The sequence below is a fragment of the Panthera uncia genome, unplaced genomic scaffold (genome assembly GCF_023721935.1).
Source record: "Panthera uncia isolate 11264 unplaced genomic scaffold, Puncia_PCG_1.0 HiC_scaffold_158, whole genome shotgun sequence".
NCBI lineage: Eukaryota > Metazoa > Chordata > Mammalia > Carnivora > Felidae > Panthera > Panthera uncia.
Genome location: NW_026058228.1, coordinates 27,501 through 43,431, shown reverse-complemented (window position 1 = coordinate 43,431; position 15,931 = coordinate 27,501). Strand labels below are relative to the sequence as shown.

The following is a 15,931-nucleotide window of genomic DNA, read 5'->3' as shown; positions in this document are numbered from 1 at the left end:
GCACAACACATAAAAGTTCCCCTAAGTGTACAGCTCAGTGAATTTTCAGAAACCAAACTACCCGTGTGACCAGCATCCGCATCAAGAAGCAGAGCGTAACTGGCTCTCTGGAAGCCCAGTCTGGGCCGGTTGCTGCCCTCCACCACAAGGGCAGCCACTGTCAGGGCAGTCATTCTAACCTTGACCGAGCCTCGTCTGGAAAAGCAGACGTCACACTGACTGCGTGGACTTACTGCAGACCACTAAAAGAAAAGCCACTATAATGAAGATAAAGCACAAAGCTCATAGCGGACACCCAGCAGATGGTAGAAATGATCATTCAGGAAATGAGAAGGAACGCCAGCTCCCAGCTAGGGAGGGAGAAGGCGAATCCCATCTCAGAAATGACCACAGCCTGTGAATTTGCCATTTGGGGGAAGTACAGTTGGGCTTAAGTGCACGTGCTCTGAATTCAGACAGATAGGGATTCTGAGTCTTACTCAACCAGCTTCCTGTGGGACCCTGGGTCTGGGTGAGGCCTGAGCATCAGTAAGTTTTAAAAGCTCCCTGGGTGATCCTAATGTGCAGGCAGGGCCGAGAACCATGGCTTTAAACCTCCATTTCTGCCTCTGTGAAATACAGATTTAACGAGTGTCTACAACACATGGGGTATTTTGTAGACTCAATGGGATTATGCATGATAAGATAAGCACTTAGCACAGATTTTGTCCCATGGGAAGCACTCAGTAGCTCTTCTGCATTATTCTGTTACAGCCTCCAGTTATACATGTGGTCTCAGAAGGGGGTCAGCAAATGTTTTCTGGAAAGGTCCAGATAGTAAATGTCTGCTTTGTGGGCCCTGTGGATTCTGGTGCATCTATTCAGCCCTCCTGTTACAGCATCAAAGTATCTGTAGATGGTACTTGCCATCATGTCCCCACCACGGAAGCTTTACTTATGGGCGCTGAAATTTGAATTTCGTGTAATTTTCACAGGTCATGAAATATCATTCTTTGTTTGTTTGTTTGTGTTTTTTAGCCATTTAAAAATATAAAAACCATTCACAGCTTGGGCTGTCCAAAACAGGCGGTAGGCTGGATATGGCCCACAGGCACACTTCTCTTTTACTATTTATTTCTCCATGTGATAAAGGGTGGGGTAAGGTCCCTGAATTTTTATATGTTCATTTGTTTGTTTTAGGGCTCTCTCTAAATTATCTCAGTTTCTCTCTTTCTCTCTTTCTCCCTCCCTGTGTCCCTTTCTTTCCCCCTCTTTCCTCTCCCTTTACATTCATTTCTACCTCCCCTTTCCTTCTCCCTCTCTCCCCTCCCTCTCTCTCTCTAACTCTCTGTGGCACACTGCTGTGCTAGGCTAGGCTGTGCAAAGGTCTGATGCCGGAAAGGCCCAGGACCTGTGTTCCAAAACCCTGGCACAAGATCAGTGGTTTCTGCCAAATTCCAAGCTTGTGGTGAGACTTTTCAAGCCATCCCCTAGCAACTGCCTTCTGTTCTCTATCCCTTTGTGGCCCCCTCTCTCCCCACCCCTGCCATTCAACCTTCCCTAGACACTGACTTACAAAGAGGACTGGGAATCCCAGAGCTGCTATACTGGAGTAAATCCATCCACAGCACCCCCCCCCCACCCCCAGACTGGAGGCTTCTCTTGGTCCTGGAATGTTAACTAGGTTTGCTGTGCCTGCTCCACTCCAGAGTCATGTGTGGAGGTCCCCCAAAGACTGGCCCTCTGTGCTAATTTCCACCCCTTCTCTCTCAGCACCCAAGGGCCAGGGTACCATAGTTACTCCCTCCTTTTATTTTCTTAGGTTTCTTTAGTGCATATAATCACAAGACTGGATTTTTTTTTAAGATCCACAAGCAAAACAAAAATTCTAAGAGTATTAGAAAATAAAAGAGAATATAATCACAATGCTAGGGTGAAAGTCCTTGTATTTGCCTCCTTGAGAACTTGTGTGTGTTTGTCTAGGGCAGAGGTTGAGAAATAGCATTGCTGGGCCTCAGGGCCTGTGTGCTTTATATTTTAATAGGCATTGCAGAATAGTTCTCAAATAAGATTGTACTAGCAAATGCTCCTACCAGCAGCGATTAAAAGGACCCTTAAGCTACACCCTCTCCAATACTCAATATAATCTAACTACAGTACTTAATCAAGAATACATACGTGTTTTATTTTAGAAGATACTGCTAAAGTGACTTCAGAGTGTAAATTGGCTGCTCTGATGTCTGTTCCCTGCGGAGATATGCCTATTTTCCATGCCTTCACCAGCACTTGATGTTATCTGATATCTATATATTTTGCCACTCTAAAGGGTGAAAAGATGTCTACTTTAATCATTTTTCTCTACAATTGAGTTGTTTTTTTTTTTTTTTTTTCCTTTCCAGAAATGTTTAGATCAGGTTCCCGGTCAAAAAGAAAAGACTTCCGTAGTCATTAAGCACTTACAGTGGAGTTGGGCAGCCTTGGATTGGAAACCTGGCTGTACCACTTCGTGGTCTGTGACATGAGACAAGGCCTGTCAACCGCCTGATCCTCAGCTTTTGAATCTGTAAAATGGAGACAATAATTGCTTTCAGTGTTGTTGTAAGGCCTTAGCATAGCACCTGGCGCTTAGTAAGCCTTCATTAAATGCTGGTCAATGTGGCATCTGCCATATTCTTAGGGAAGTGCTCTTTGTGTGTTCCCATGTTCAGTGGCCCTTTTATGTGTAGATCAAGATGCTGTGAAGCAAGGGTGGGAGAGCAAGGAGTCTCTGTTAGCACTGGTCCCCGTCTAAGAACAGGGGAGGTTTTGGTCAAGCGACTGGGGCTGGAGATCCAAGATCTTTTCTCCCCATCAGGAAAATCCCAGGGGAGATTTTATTTTTGTCCACAGTCTCACTGAGCCAGCTGACTGGATGTCCAATTCTCTGCTTTTGGCTGGAATTCCTTTGACTCAGTATGGCAACTCTGTCTCCTGCTGATCAGAAGCCTGGCAGTTATGTAGTTATGTATGTCTTTGAGAAGTAAAAATGGGACTAAAGAAAAATTAGCAATTAACAAATGCAGTCCTTTTGCCACAAGAACTCCTCCCAACCCTGGAGTCTGAAGGGAAAGAATCATTGTGAAAGATATCACCAAAAATAAACTCTTTGCAACAAATGGTACCAGAACACCATTGGATATCCATATAGAATAAAACCTTTGAGCACCACATACAAAAATTAATCTGAAATGGATCATATAGTAAAACTATAAAACTACTAAAAGAAAATATAAAAGAAACTCTTTGTAACCTTGAGACAGGCAGCGATTTCTTAGGCAGGACAGAAGAAACACAAATCATAAAAGAAAAAAAAAACTTGCCAGGTTGGACTTTATCACTACCAAAGTTCTTTGGAAGATACTATTTAGAAAATGAAAAGGCATGCCACAGACGTGGAGCAAATATGTACGAAGAGTTCATATCCAGGAGATGTAATGAACTCTGACATCTCAGTAATAAAATGACAACCAAGTTTTAAAGCAGGCCACATACTCTGACAGATACTTCACGAAGGAAAATATACGAATGGTCAGTAAATGCAGGAAAGTGCAAATTAAAACCACAGTGAGATATGAACACACCCCCAGCAGAATGACTGAACTTCGAGACTGACAATAGCAAATAGAGATGAGGAACTGAAATTCTCATAATATTGTCGGTGGGAAAACCAGTTTGTCAGTTTCTTAAAGGGGTAAACCTATACTTACTGTATGACCCAGCTCTACTCCTCAGTATACATCTGTTACGGTCTGAATTGTGTCCCCACCCACCCATCCAAATTCATATGCTGAAGCTCTGACCCTTGCTCATACCTCAGAATGTCACTGTAATGTAAAGATGGGGCCTTAAAAGAGATGAAGAAGTTAACATGAGGCCATCAAAATGTGCGTAGGTCCTAATCTGGTATGGCTGCTGTCCTTGTAAGAGGAGGAAATTTGGGCACAGAGAGACATCAGGGATGTGCACACAGAGGGAATACCACTTGAGGACATCAAGAAGGTGGTCATCTGCAAGCCAGAGAGAGAGAGGCATCAGAGGAAACCAAAGCTGTCCACATCTTGAATTTGGACTTTTAGCCTTCAGAACTGTGAGAAATAATTTCTGTTCGTTAAGCCACCCAGTCTGTGGTATTGTGCTGTGGCAACCCCAGCAAACTAATACAATAGCCAAGAGAAGTGAAAACCTGTATCTACATAGAATTGTAGGTGAATGTCTTTAAGAAGCTTTATTCATAATTGCTAAGAAATGGAAGTCATTCAAGCGTTCATCACCTGATGAATGGCTGTCTGAATTGTGATCTGTCCATCCTATTGGGAATGCTACTCTTCAATAAAAAGAAGTGAACAGGCACCAACATAGTTCAGGGACAAAAGAGCATACACTATCTGATTCCATGTATGTGAAATGTTAGAAAACTCAGATTCAGTCTGTAGTGACAGAAAGCTGATCAGTGGTGGGCTTGGGATGGGGACAGATTAAATAGGAAAGGGTACAAGAAACCTTTCGGGGTAATGGAATGTTCTGTATCTCAAGTGTGGTATGACTACACAGGGGAATACATGGGTCAAAACTCATGAAACTGTACAGTGATAAGAATGCATTTTCTTGTATGTCAATTAGACCTCACTAATTTTTTTGGTTTGTTTAAATGTGTCCTCGGTTGTGAAAAGGCTTGGAAGCCCTGCCCTGGGTGCATTTAAAGACAGGTGAGCAGCTCAGAGTGGTCTCTGGGCAGGTAACCAAAGCTCTTTGTCATCACAGGAGGTACGAGGAGACCAGCGAGAACGAAGCAGCAGAGGAGGAAGAGGAGGAGGGAGAGGAGGATGTTTTCGCTGAGAAAGCCTTGCCGCATAGGGATGAGTGCCCAGCATTAAAGGTAGGCAGAGCCAGGGAGGCAGGAAGGGCTGTCTTGGAGAAATAGCTCTCAGTGCTTGAGTCTAGGCATTCTGAAAATGCTCCTCCATCATCAGAGGACAGGCACTCAGGACAGGGTGACCTGCAGAAGGTTGCAGAGGAGTGTCCTGCCTGTATTTGGGGTCATCTCTGACAGTGAACCACAGGAGGCTGGCTCTCCCCTCATCTCTCCTGCCCTCCACAGCTCCCCTGTTTCTCTGGACTGACCTGAAGCTTGGCAGCCAGATGAGTCTGGGTTCAGATGCTGGCTCTGCTACCCTCTTGCTGTGTAGTCTTAGGCAGGTGCCTTCATCCCTCTCCAGCCTTCATTTGCTCATCTCTAAAATGGAGACCATAATACTGACCTTGCAGACCAGCTCTGAGGTTTCAGAAGAATGTATTTCTTCATTTGGATCTGCCCAAAGTACACTAGGAAAAAGGAGTCCAGTCAGTTTCCCCTCACCACCTCCTTCCCTGCTGCACTTAGGGTTACACACTATAACCAGCTTCACTCTTTTCCACCGGCAGGAAATAGAGCACCCCATGGTGTGCAGGCAGGGGTGGAGCTGCAAGTTGTGCACTGCACAAAGGTACCTGGCCAAGAGGGGCTGGAGAAGAACTTAGGGCTGCCTTCCAACGGCTCCCCACCAAGAGGCCATATTCTCCAGCCAAAGCAGGCACCTTTTTCAAAATTCTAGAAAGCACTGTTTTGGCTAACAGGACCTTGCATTTAGATGTTGTCGTTTGTCTTTTGCCAGTAACTATGAAAGGATGGTAGAAAACCTGAACGCTGAGTTTAAAATTGGAGATTTGCAGGTTGCCTCCAAAATTCCAGGAAAACACTTGGCTGCAGCAGGGGAGGCCTTGGATGTGGCTTTGTCAAAATGTGGTTGGCATATAAGTCCTGAGGGTATGAAGTTGAGGACATCCATCCATATACTGCTCACGTGAGCTTGTTTGGGGACTGAATGTGCTCCAGCCCACAGGAGTCATGGAGGAATAGGGGCCAGCACTTGGGGCCTTGGACACTGTCCTCGCTGGCAGGGCCAGGGCCTAGGAAGCCCCCAACTATGTCTGTGGGCCAAAGTCCACATGACAGGAATGGGGAGTGGCTGGGGAGTCAGCCCCACGAGTCTTGGGCTGGGTGGCCTATACACTGTGGATACAAGTGGCCTCAAAGCTCTGACTTCTTCTTCAGGTGGACAAAGAGACCAACACAGAGACCCCGGCCCCATCTCCCACAGTGGTGCGGCCCAAGGACCGACGGGTGGGCACACCATCCCCAGGGCCGTTTCTTCGAGGGAGCACCATTATCCGCTCTAAGACCTTCTCCCCAGGACCCCAAAGCCAGTATGTGTGCCGGGTAAGCAAATGTGTGGTACTGCCCTCCTCCCAGAGTACCTGCTTCCCATAGAGTGGTGAGTGTTTTCAGCCTCACAGAGTTCTAGGTGCAAGTTCTGGTTACCCTCACTTTGTCAGGTATCCTCAGGCAAGTTAATGCCTCACCTCATGTGGAATTAATAGACTGACTTCAAAGGATTGTTTTAGGGACTGCATTAGAGAAAGTGTAGGAAAAGCTTGGTAACCAGTACATGGCCAATTTTTAATAATTCCAACCAACTTTTCCCTCCTTGTTTACATCCTGCCCTTCCCTTCTACACGACCGCTTGCTGAGGTCAGACTGACCCCTCACCATCCCTGAGCTGTCATTTCTTCCCCACTCCCATGGCGATCCAGTGTGCAGCCCGAGGTTGCAAAAAGGCAACATGCCCGTACCATTTAGTCACAAGTTTGGTTTTAATTGAACCTGTTGCCAACACTGAAAACTCAGGGAAGGCAATTAAAAATTAAATAAAAATGAAGACATTTAACATAAAATTCTAGTTTCTTTTGAAAAAAAACTGTCTGGCACCAAGGGCCACACATTGTCTCATGGCAACAGCTGGCTGGAGCTAAGCAGTGGGGCAGCTTCCCTTAAATGATTGGAGAAGAGCAGCTTTCAAGTTCCCTCTGGCCACCTGGCTCTCTTTACCTATTTTGGTTGCTAGCCTTCTCCTATAGGCTGCCCTGGAGTTCAGAAATCCTGCAGGAGGCTCTTTCCCTCACGTCTTTACCTGTCTATCTCATTAGTCTGCCCCTTGTAGGCCAGCCTCCGTCTTTCATCCTGTAAGTGAAGGGTTTGAGTGCTTACCACGTCTCAGGGGTTCCCAACCTTCCTCAGGGATGGCACAGATAAGACACATGCACACCTTACCTGAGTCCTGGGCTCAGTGGTATGTCAACATCCTTCTTTCCCCTCTGCACAGAGAACCAGCAAACAACTAGAAGCATAAGCAGAACCTTCCTTGTCTAGTGTTCCAGTAAGTCATCACAGAAGGAAAGGCCCATGGAACCCGCCTGCATCAACCTGTCAATTAACCATCTATGTTATTTGGGAAGGGGAGGGGATATTGAGGGGCATTTTCTTCTTCCTTTTCTTTTTTTTTTTTAAGCTTATTTATTTATTTTGGGAGAGACAGAGTGTGAATGGGGGAGGGGCAGAGAAAGAAGGAGAATCCCAAGCAGGGTCCGCACTGTCAGCACAAAGCCTGATGTGGGGTTCAAACTCACGAAACTGTGAGATCGTGACCTGAGCTGAGATCAAGAGCCTGACACTTAACCGATTGAGCCATCCAGGTGCCCCGAGGGATATCTTTGATGTCTGATATTCAGTATCCAAAGCCAGAATTATATTGGAGAAGCTAATTTTTTCATAATATGGCAGTGTAACCAACTTACTAGCTACTTGCCAGTTATTCCCCACGTCCCTCCTAGAAATAACAGAAACCCCTCCCTTCTGTGTCAAGCCTCTAGCTAATCGTTTGAGCTTGTCAGCATCTGCCCATTGGCTGCCTATCTTGAGAAAGGTACAGAGTTTCCTGAAGTCACTGAATGTAAGTTTGATGTTAGGGAATTCCTGAGTCACAGCTGAAGAAGAGAAAAATCCCAACTCATGCTGCAAGTGTGAATAATTTGAAAGATTTAGAAAAGCCCTTAGGGTAGTGGAGAACACCCTCTGGTTTTGGTAAAATTGCTGTTTTTGTGACTGTGCCCTGGAATTCAAACACAAAGTGAAGAATGTCACTTGACAGAAAAATCACACCAGAAGAAATGATTGATTCATTCTTTTTCATCAGAATTCGAACGCAGTTGTAATTTTGTCAAATGGAAGATAGAAGGTAATAACTCTTGTAAAGTGTTTCTCTTTTCCAACTAAAGTCTCAAACTTTTTTCCCCAGTACTTACTAGTAAGATTCTGGTCCCCTGTTTGGATGGACTCCCTTTCACCGGCCCTTTCTCAGGACTGGCATCTTCACATAACAAGGAGTTCTGATCCTATTTATTAAGCATCTATAACACACCTAGCACGACGGTGGGCCCTTCCCATATTTCATTATCTGGACCAGTTTCCAACCCAGCAAGGCTGCAAATTAAGAAATTCCTAGGCAGCATGCATCACATGCAACAGATGGGAAGGGCCTTTCATATGGCAACACCACAGTGGCATAAAGCAGAGAAGCAATTACCATTAATTTTTGTGGAAAACGTTTTTAGCCCTTCCAGACCTAAAAAATAACCTCTCTTAGGCTTTTCTGATGCCTTACGATGCATCCTGCTAAAAGATGCGCAGAATTAACGGAGATGCTCACAGACACAGTTCAAGGCTGTGGCAGCCTGATGCTGAGATGCTCGGTGTGGTCCTGGGGAAGGAGCTCACAGGTGCCCCTGTCACATTCAGGGCTGCCTCCATGAGGGCTCACTGCAAAAGAAACACTAGGTGTTGTTTTATCTTTTTGCCTTTTTCACGAAAGTAAAAATCCTCCTTCACATGTCTTTCAACTAGTGAAAACAGGCACCAATGTAGGTCTTTTGTAAAAGCAAAGTGGCATAACATGCACTTTCAAAAAGCACGGATGCCAGTATTTTTCCTTTTTGCTTTCTGACTGTCCCACTTCAGCCGCAGGTTGTCTCTTTCTTGTAAAATTTTACTGAAGGCTGCAAAAAGAGGCCAGTGGTACAACATCCTGAATTTTTCCCTATCACTTCCCTGAAAACCCTGATGGCATGAGGTCTGGTGACAACTTAACCCTCTGTTTTGAACCCACAAAATGAATATCACCACACTCCCCACAGGAAATACCGGGGTCTGTGCCCCAGCCTGCCCCCAGTACACAGCCAGCTCCATGTTTTCCAGTCTGGGACTCTGGCACTCTACTTCCTACCATCAAGTCCTGTGCCAATCAGGGTTCTTAATGGCAAACAGTGGAAACACACTGTGAGCAGTATATGCAGGAAAGAATTTCCTGGAAAAGAAACTGAGGCGCTCACATATTCATTGGAAGGTTGTAGAACCAGCCTCAGAAATCAGGCAGGAAGAGGGGCAGGCCAGACCACAGCTAAAATCATCCCACAAAACCAGTCTAGTGAGGATAATACCAGTGCTGCTGCCAGACGTGGCCCAGCTGGTCCCACTCCTGCCACAGGGTTCAATATCGATCCCTCCCCCTGAGAGTCCTGACCCTATACGAGGCCAGGGAAGCTGTGGTTGCTGCTGCGGGCACCACTGCTCACCAGGAATGGCTTCTCCCTGAGATACTCCCAGAAAGGGCACGCTCATTGAACAAAAGCAAGTGGTCTGGTGAAATCTGAGAGGCACCGTAACAGCATTGGGTCCAGCTAGCCAGATTATGATTCAAAGCCTGGGCAGTTACATGCAATGGACAGAGCCTAGTCCCATGCCTGCTTCTAGCTGCAAGTAAGACCGGGAAAGCAAGACTCTGGCGCTTCCAGCTTCCTTAGTGGAAGGTGGGCTTTGTCTCCCACTGTGAGTCAGAAGGTGGGGACTTCCCCACCCATGGAATGGAGTTGCAAATGCTAATAAGCACCATTTCCTTACAAAACAAACATTTCCTGTGTCATCTAATCTCAGCAACAACTCTGCAGGGCAAATCATGTTTACCCCATTTCACAGATGCAGAAACTGAGACTCAGAAAGTCAGAGTACTGTCCTCTGGGTCACACAGCTTATTAGATACAACTCCAGGGGTCTGACCCTAGAGCCCACAGCCCTTCTGTTACTCAGAGCTACCTCCCAAAGGACTTCCCTTGCCCTCTCCCAGGGTACATAGGAATAGTTTGCTGGCCTGATGCCACACTTCTGCACACCAAGTGTCCTCTCCTGGGTATCTCCCTTCTTTGGTCATCAGCACAGCCTGTGTCATTTGGTTAGTTGCCCTGGATTGGTCCCCTGCTGAACTTGAAGTCCATGAGCATAGGGACAATGTGTTCCACTCCCTGCAGTTCACCACCACCCCTGTGTATTTGACACTTGCACAATAACCAGCAGTGTTGTCACATGTGTTGGTTGGCTCATCCTGACCTGATGAAAACAGGCCTTCCAAAATTCTCATTCCTGAACTAGCCGCCCAGAACTGTCAATTATTTCACCTCTTTGTTCCTAGTGTCCCTAACCATTACATGGAAATAATAAAGCAACAGTATTCTCTGCCATGTCTGAGCGTAAATGCAACCAAACATCTTCACATAAGGAAAAATTAAGTCTAAGGACCTAATGTAGTTTTCATCACTCTTTTCTAACATCATCTTTAGTCCCAGAACAACTATGACATAAGGATCAGTTGTCCTGATCAGTGTTTCTAGTTGGTATCACACACATTCCATGAGTGCCACCATTGGCCTGGAGCAGTGTGGGCCAAAGCCCCCTCCTGGTATGAAATCCAGCTAGTCCGTTTGTACAAATCCACCCCAGTCAAGATGGCCCACCCCTCCTTCTCTAGATCCTTTTTATCTCTGAGCCCTCCGTGCATCCTGGGGGCCAGGAGGGGACCCAGCCTTAGAGTCAGATTGACTGAAACTTGAACTCTTGTTCTGATGCTCCCCAGCCATGTGGTTTGTAAAAGTGTCTTAATCTTCCTGGGCCTCAATTCCCTCCATTGGGATTGTTTGAGGATTAAATATAACTGTCCATAAAGCACATGGCATGTATTGTTACTGTTACTCTGTTTCTGATTCTGTAAAGACTGCCTCCTGCAGTAGCTTTTGTCAGTTACATCCCTGGGGTTGCCCGTGTCCGTGTGCGTCTGCACTGCAGGACTATTAATATCATTATCACTAGTACTTATCTGTAACCACAAAAGCAACGACACAAACACTCGGGAGAGGCCTGAGAAGTGAGCAGACAGCTGCCTGCCAGAACAAACAGGCTCTGCGGCATCTGCCTGCGGCCATCCCACCACCTCGGAAATGTGACTTGAGAAAGAAGCCTGTGCCCTGCACATCCTGGGCTGGGCTGCCCTTCCAGCCTCCCTCTCCAGTCCTCCGCTGTCTGGGGCACTCTCAGTAGAAAAGCGTCCTTCCTGATCTCTGGCCGTGGAGGGGGAGTGTTAGCCCTCTGGGGAGAGTCCAGATAACTGAGTGATTGAAGGGAATCTGAGGAGGGCAGGAGCTCACAGAGCCAGTCTGCCCGGTCTTATCTCATATTTCATATTTCTCATGTATCTTGACAGCCGCTCCATTTGAGCCATCAAGGTGGGCTCTACAGGTGACAGGGAACAGTGGATGCGAACAGGCCTTGGTGTCGTAGGTCCGGGGGGCATGAGATGTTGGCGTCACACTGTCTGGTGTCAGTCCCACTGTGCTGCCAACCACACGGGAACCCCAACACCCTTCTGGCCCCAGCGTGCCTTCCAGATGTACTCTGGCCCCAATTAACTTCCCAGGACTTTTTTCCTGCAGCTGAACCGAAGTGACAGTGACAGCTCCACGCTGTCCAAGAAGCCACCTTTTGTTCGAAACTCCCTGGAGCGGCGCAGTGTCCGGATGAAGAGGGTAAGACAGTCACCTCAAAGCCGTTTGTGCACCTGCTCCGCCATCATTCCCACCCCTCACGAGCACAACCCCCATGTCTGACCATTTCTTCTCAGCCACCGGTTTGAACAATGTTGCTTTTGCAAGCCTAATGGTGTTTACCAACTGTAAAACCTGTGTAGGCACTGGGGAAGGTTCCAAACTGTAAATGTAACATTATTATGATGACAGATAGGTTAGATTCAGAGTATGGTACTTGGCCTTATCTTCCAGGGTAGAAATCAAAGTCACTAAAGAACTAACCAACTCAAAATCTCACAGTCACTGATGGAAGCCTGCCCCTTGCTGCACTCTGCTCAGCGTGACATCCAGCTGACTGAGCAAAGGTTCTGACAGCCCTCCCTGCTGGCAGAGAAGCCAGACACCTCCAAGCAGCAACCCGGAGCGGGGAGGTGCAAATGGGTTTCTCTCGGTCCGGCTGGAAGAGCACTAGGGAGAGGCCATGAGCTGCCTTTGCAGAGAAGGTCCCACCTTGCCTGATGGAGGCTTGGCTCAGGGATGGGGACCGAGTGGTGTTAGGCAAAGGACTGGCTCCTGGTATGGACTTTGTTACCAGTCAGAGCTGTAGGGGATGCAGACAGCCCTTCCCACTCTGGGCTTTCAGCACAGACTCTACAGCAGCTCTGGTGAGTTTGCAGAACCAGAAGAAACAGGAGTTAGAATGTCAGAAAGACAAGCAGAGGGTGCAAAGCGAAAAGAACATGCAGGGAGAGAGAGTACCAGCAGCACCAAGCACAGGAAGTTCCTGTGGACCTGCTGCAGACAGAGGAGTCAGGAATAGGACCTTTGTCTATCATCACCGCCCCCCAAGGCTCCAGAAAGAACTAGAGAGCACAGGAGAAAGAAGGCCACAGGGAAGGGCAAAAGTGTTGGCAGCAGGGGCCTGTGGACATGGTTTCAGGTGACAGGGATGGCCCACCGCCCACCTGGGGCCCCCCTCCTCCAGCCCTGTCTGGTGCTGCAGGGTCTCTGGAGCACCAAGAGTCCTCTAAGGAGGTTCCTGGCAGTGCACATTTCCCAGGCCACGCTCCCAGACAGTCTCATTCGGTAGCTGGGGTGGGGTCCTGGAAACTGCATTTTGATAAGGCAGGTGTTCCATGATCCACACCTGGAGAAAGGCCTCCATGGAAGCTCCTACCTGCTCCCCCTGTGGTTCCTACAACTCTGTATCAAGACAGGCCTGCACAATTTCCCCCTCTTCACCTCTTTTTCCCTTAGCCAGTGGGAAGACTTCCTGACAGAACCTTTGCTGGATCTGAGCCCACATTTCCTTCAGATCCTAACTGTGTTCTGAGAGGCAGGAGAGTCCTGAGGCTGGGCCAGGGCCCTTGGGTCCTGCAATCCTTCTTCCCCTTGCTGCCTGAGCTCTGTCTCTCTCTGCTTCAGCCTGTCCAGGCAGGTTTCCAAGGCTGGACATCATTCAGAACAAAGCAAAAGAGCCTCATGAGTTACTCTGAGAACTTGAGTCACACAGATCACTCAACTGAATTTCCTGACCCTGCTCCTTTATGAGCACACACTAGATGATGGTCTCCCTCAAAGGGTATTGTAGAACTTGAACTTGTGCACTGAGCTGTTTCACGGTCCCAAAAGTATGCTTGCCAGCCTTAACTGAGGATGGCTCAGCTCTGGCAGTAATGTCTTATGTGCCATCTCTCAGATCAATCTGTTAGTCATTATGTTTGCTTTCTGTTGCATAACACATCGCAGCAAACTTAGCAGCCTAAAACGATACAAATTCAGGATCTCATAGTTTCCACAGGTCAGGAATTCAGGCACAGATAGCCGGATTCTCTGCTCAGCATCTCATCAGGCTAAAATCTAGGTGTTGGCTGACTACATCCTCATCTGGAGTTTGAGTAGGGAAAGATTCACTTCCAGGCTCCCCCGGGACATTGGCAGAATCCCTTGTCTTTTCTTGCTAGATGCAGGAAATGGATGAAAAAGTCATCCTCACGTCCTTGCCATGTGGCCCTTTTCACAACACACATTGCTTCTTCAAGGCCGGCAGGAGATCTCTTTCCAGAAAGGGCCCAGTTCGCCTCAGTGGATGAGGTCAGGCCCACCAGGAAAGTCACCCCTTAATCATGGGAGTGCTATCCCATGGTATTCACAGGTGCCCCCAGCCCTGAACTGAAGAGGGGGCATTATACAGGGAGGGCGTGCCTGGGGTAGGGCGTGGTGTTGGTGGTGGGAACCTTGGGGCTGGCTTAGAATTCTGCCTCCCTCAGTCAGCCATTTTTAAATCATTATTGTTTTGTGATAAGAGAAGGAGAAGAAACGGTTGTATTACTGGGGATCTCGTCCATACAGATAACTGTATCTGTATGGGTATAAGAAGAACTCAGCTCAAATTTAGCTGGAGAGTGCAAAGGAGAATTCACTGGCTCATTAGTGGAAAACCCCAGGATGCTGGACCTGCAAGCATGAATTGATCCTTTGTTGAGACAGTGTCCTCAAGCCCCAGTCCCCCTCTCATGGCACTGCTCCCCCCAGATAGCTTAATTCTTTTTTTTAATGTTTATTTATGATTTTTGAGAGACAGTGCAAGGGGAAGAAAGGCGGAGAGAAAGGGGGACAGAGTATCTGAAGCGGGCTCTGTGCTGACTGCAGCGAGTTCGACGTGGAGCTCGAACTCACAAACCACGAGATCATGACCTGAGCTGAAGTCAGACACTCAAACAACTGAGCCACCTAGGCACCCCTAGCTTAATTCTTAAAAAGGGTCACACCGTATGGTAGGAAAGATGGCCACGATCAGTTCCAGGTTGATATCTTGTTGGCTTAACAAACTGTGTGTAAAGGATGCTCTTTTTCTCCATGGCTTTTTTTTTTTTTTTTTTTTTAAGCAAAAGTGCTGGTACTGGAGGTTATTGGCTAGGCTTAGATAACATACTCACCCCTGAAACAGTCCCTGAGGTTCTCACTGCCAAGTTTCGGGTCACATTCCTGTCCCTGGAGTCCCGTATGAACCACCATGTAGGTTGAATGTGAAGTAGGAGTGGATCCCCAAGGGAAGATGAGGGCACTATTACTGCAAGGGGAAGCAAGTGCTGGACAAGCAGAACCAACACTCATCCGTTACGGGAACATAAAGTTGAGAAGACCTAATGTCTACCCTCAAGGGAGCTCAGACCTGCACTGAGGAAGAAACAACTTCAGAGCAGGATAATGACAAGAATCCAGGAGCCAAGTGTGAATCGGGGCCCTGAGAGCAGGGCAATCGGGCAGTGTGGAGGGTGAGCAGGTGGTTCTGGAGCCACCTGCCTGGGGAAGAATCTCAGCTCTACCTCCCAGCGCCATGCCTGGGACATACAGGTGCTCAACAGATAAGCTGTGGGAGTGGGAGAAATCGACAGGCTCTGGGGGAGGGCGAGCCCCATTTTTGAAGGAGTGGAAGCCTGCGGTTGAACACAAAAGGGTATTTGAGGGTCAGGGGAGCAGTTTGTAGGGGCTCACTGAACCCAGCCCTCTAATAACCAGTCAGAGCTATGCCTACCCCTGCAGCCTTCATCCGTCAAATCCTTGCGAGCTGAGCGCCTGATCCGCACGTCACTGGACCTTGAGCTAGACCTGCAGGCGACCAGGACCTGGCACAGCCAGCTGACTCAGGAGATCTCAGTGCTGAAGGAGCTCAAGGAGCAGCTTGAACAAGCCAAGAGCCATGGGGAGAAGGAGTTGCCACAGTGGTTGCGTGAGGACGAGCGCTTCCGTCTGCTGCTGAGGATGCTGGAAAAGCGGGTAAGGGCTGTGCAAGAGGCAAGGGAGATGGCTCCCTCTGCCCTGGGGACCATCTGCTGCTGCAGGGGAGGGAGACCAGAGCTTTGAATAGCTCCTACAATCCTGTGACCCACTGAGAGTTTTCCCAGGGCCCCCCATGTCCATCAGCAAAGGGACCAAGGAATCCCTTTGCCCAGTAAACTTTATTAACTCTTGACCTGGGTACCAGACCCTTTTGCTGTATTTCCCTGTTTATGTGTGCAAGGCCTTATTATTCACATGTATATTCATCAAACATCGGGTATCTAATCTGCGCTGGGACACACACTTTAATAGAGTAAATACAAAATGCTGACCTGCCCCGGTGTGTGCC

General features: G+C 47.8%; 1 protein-coding gene across 2 annotated transcripts in view; it reads left to right on the top strand.

Moving 5' to 3' along the window:
- LOC125917201 (protein KIBRA) overlaps positions 1-15,931 on the top strand; it is an 82,362-nt gene that overhangs the window by 62,418 nt on the left and 4,013 nt on the right. For both annotated transcript variants that reach the window (XM_049623453.1, XM_049623454.1), the window contains exons 17-20: positions 4,780-4,894; positions 6,110-6,274; positions 11,707-11,799; positions 15,346-15,579. In XM_049623453.1, the coding sequence (XP_049479410.1) occupies positions 4,780-4,894; positions 6,110-6,274; positions 11,707-11,799; positions 15,346-15,579 (607 nt within the window). The remainder of the gene's footprint in view (positions 1-4,779; positions 4,895-6,109; positions 6,275-11,706; positions 11,800-15,345; positions 15,580-15,931) is intronic.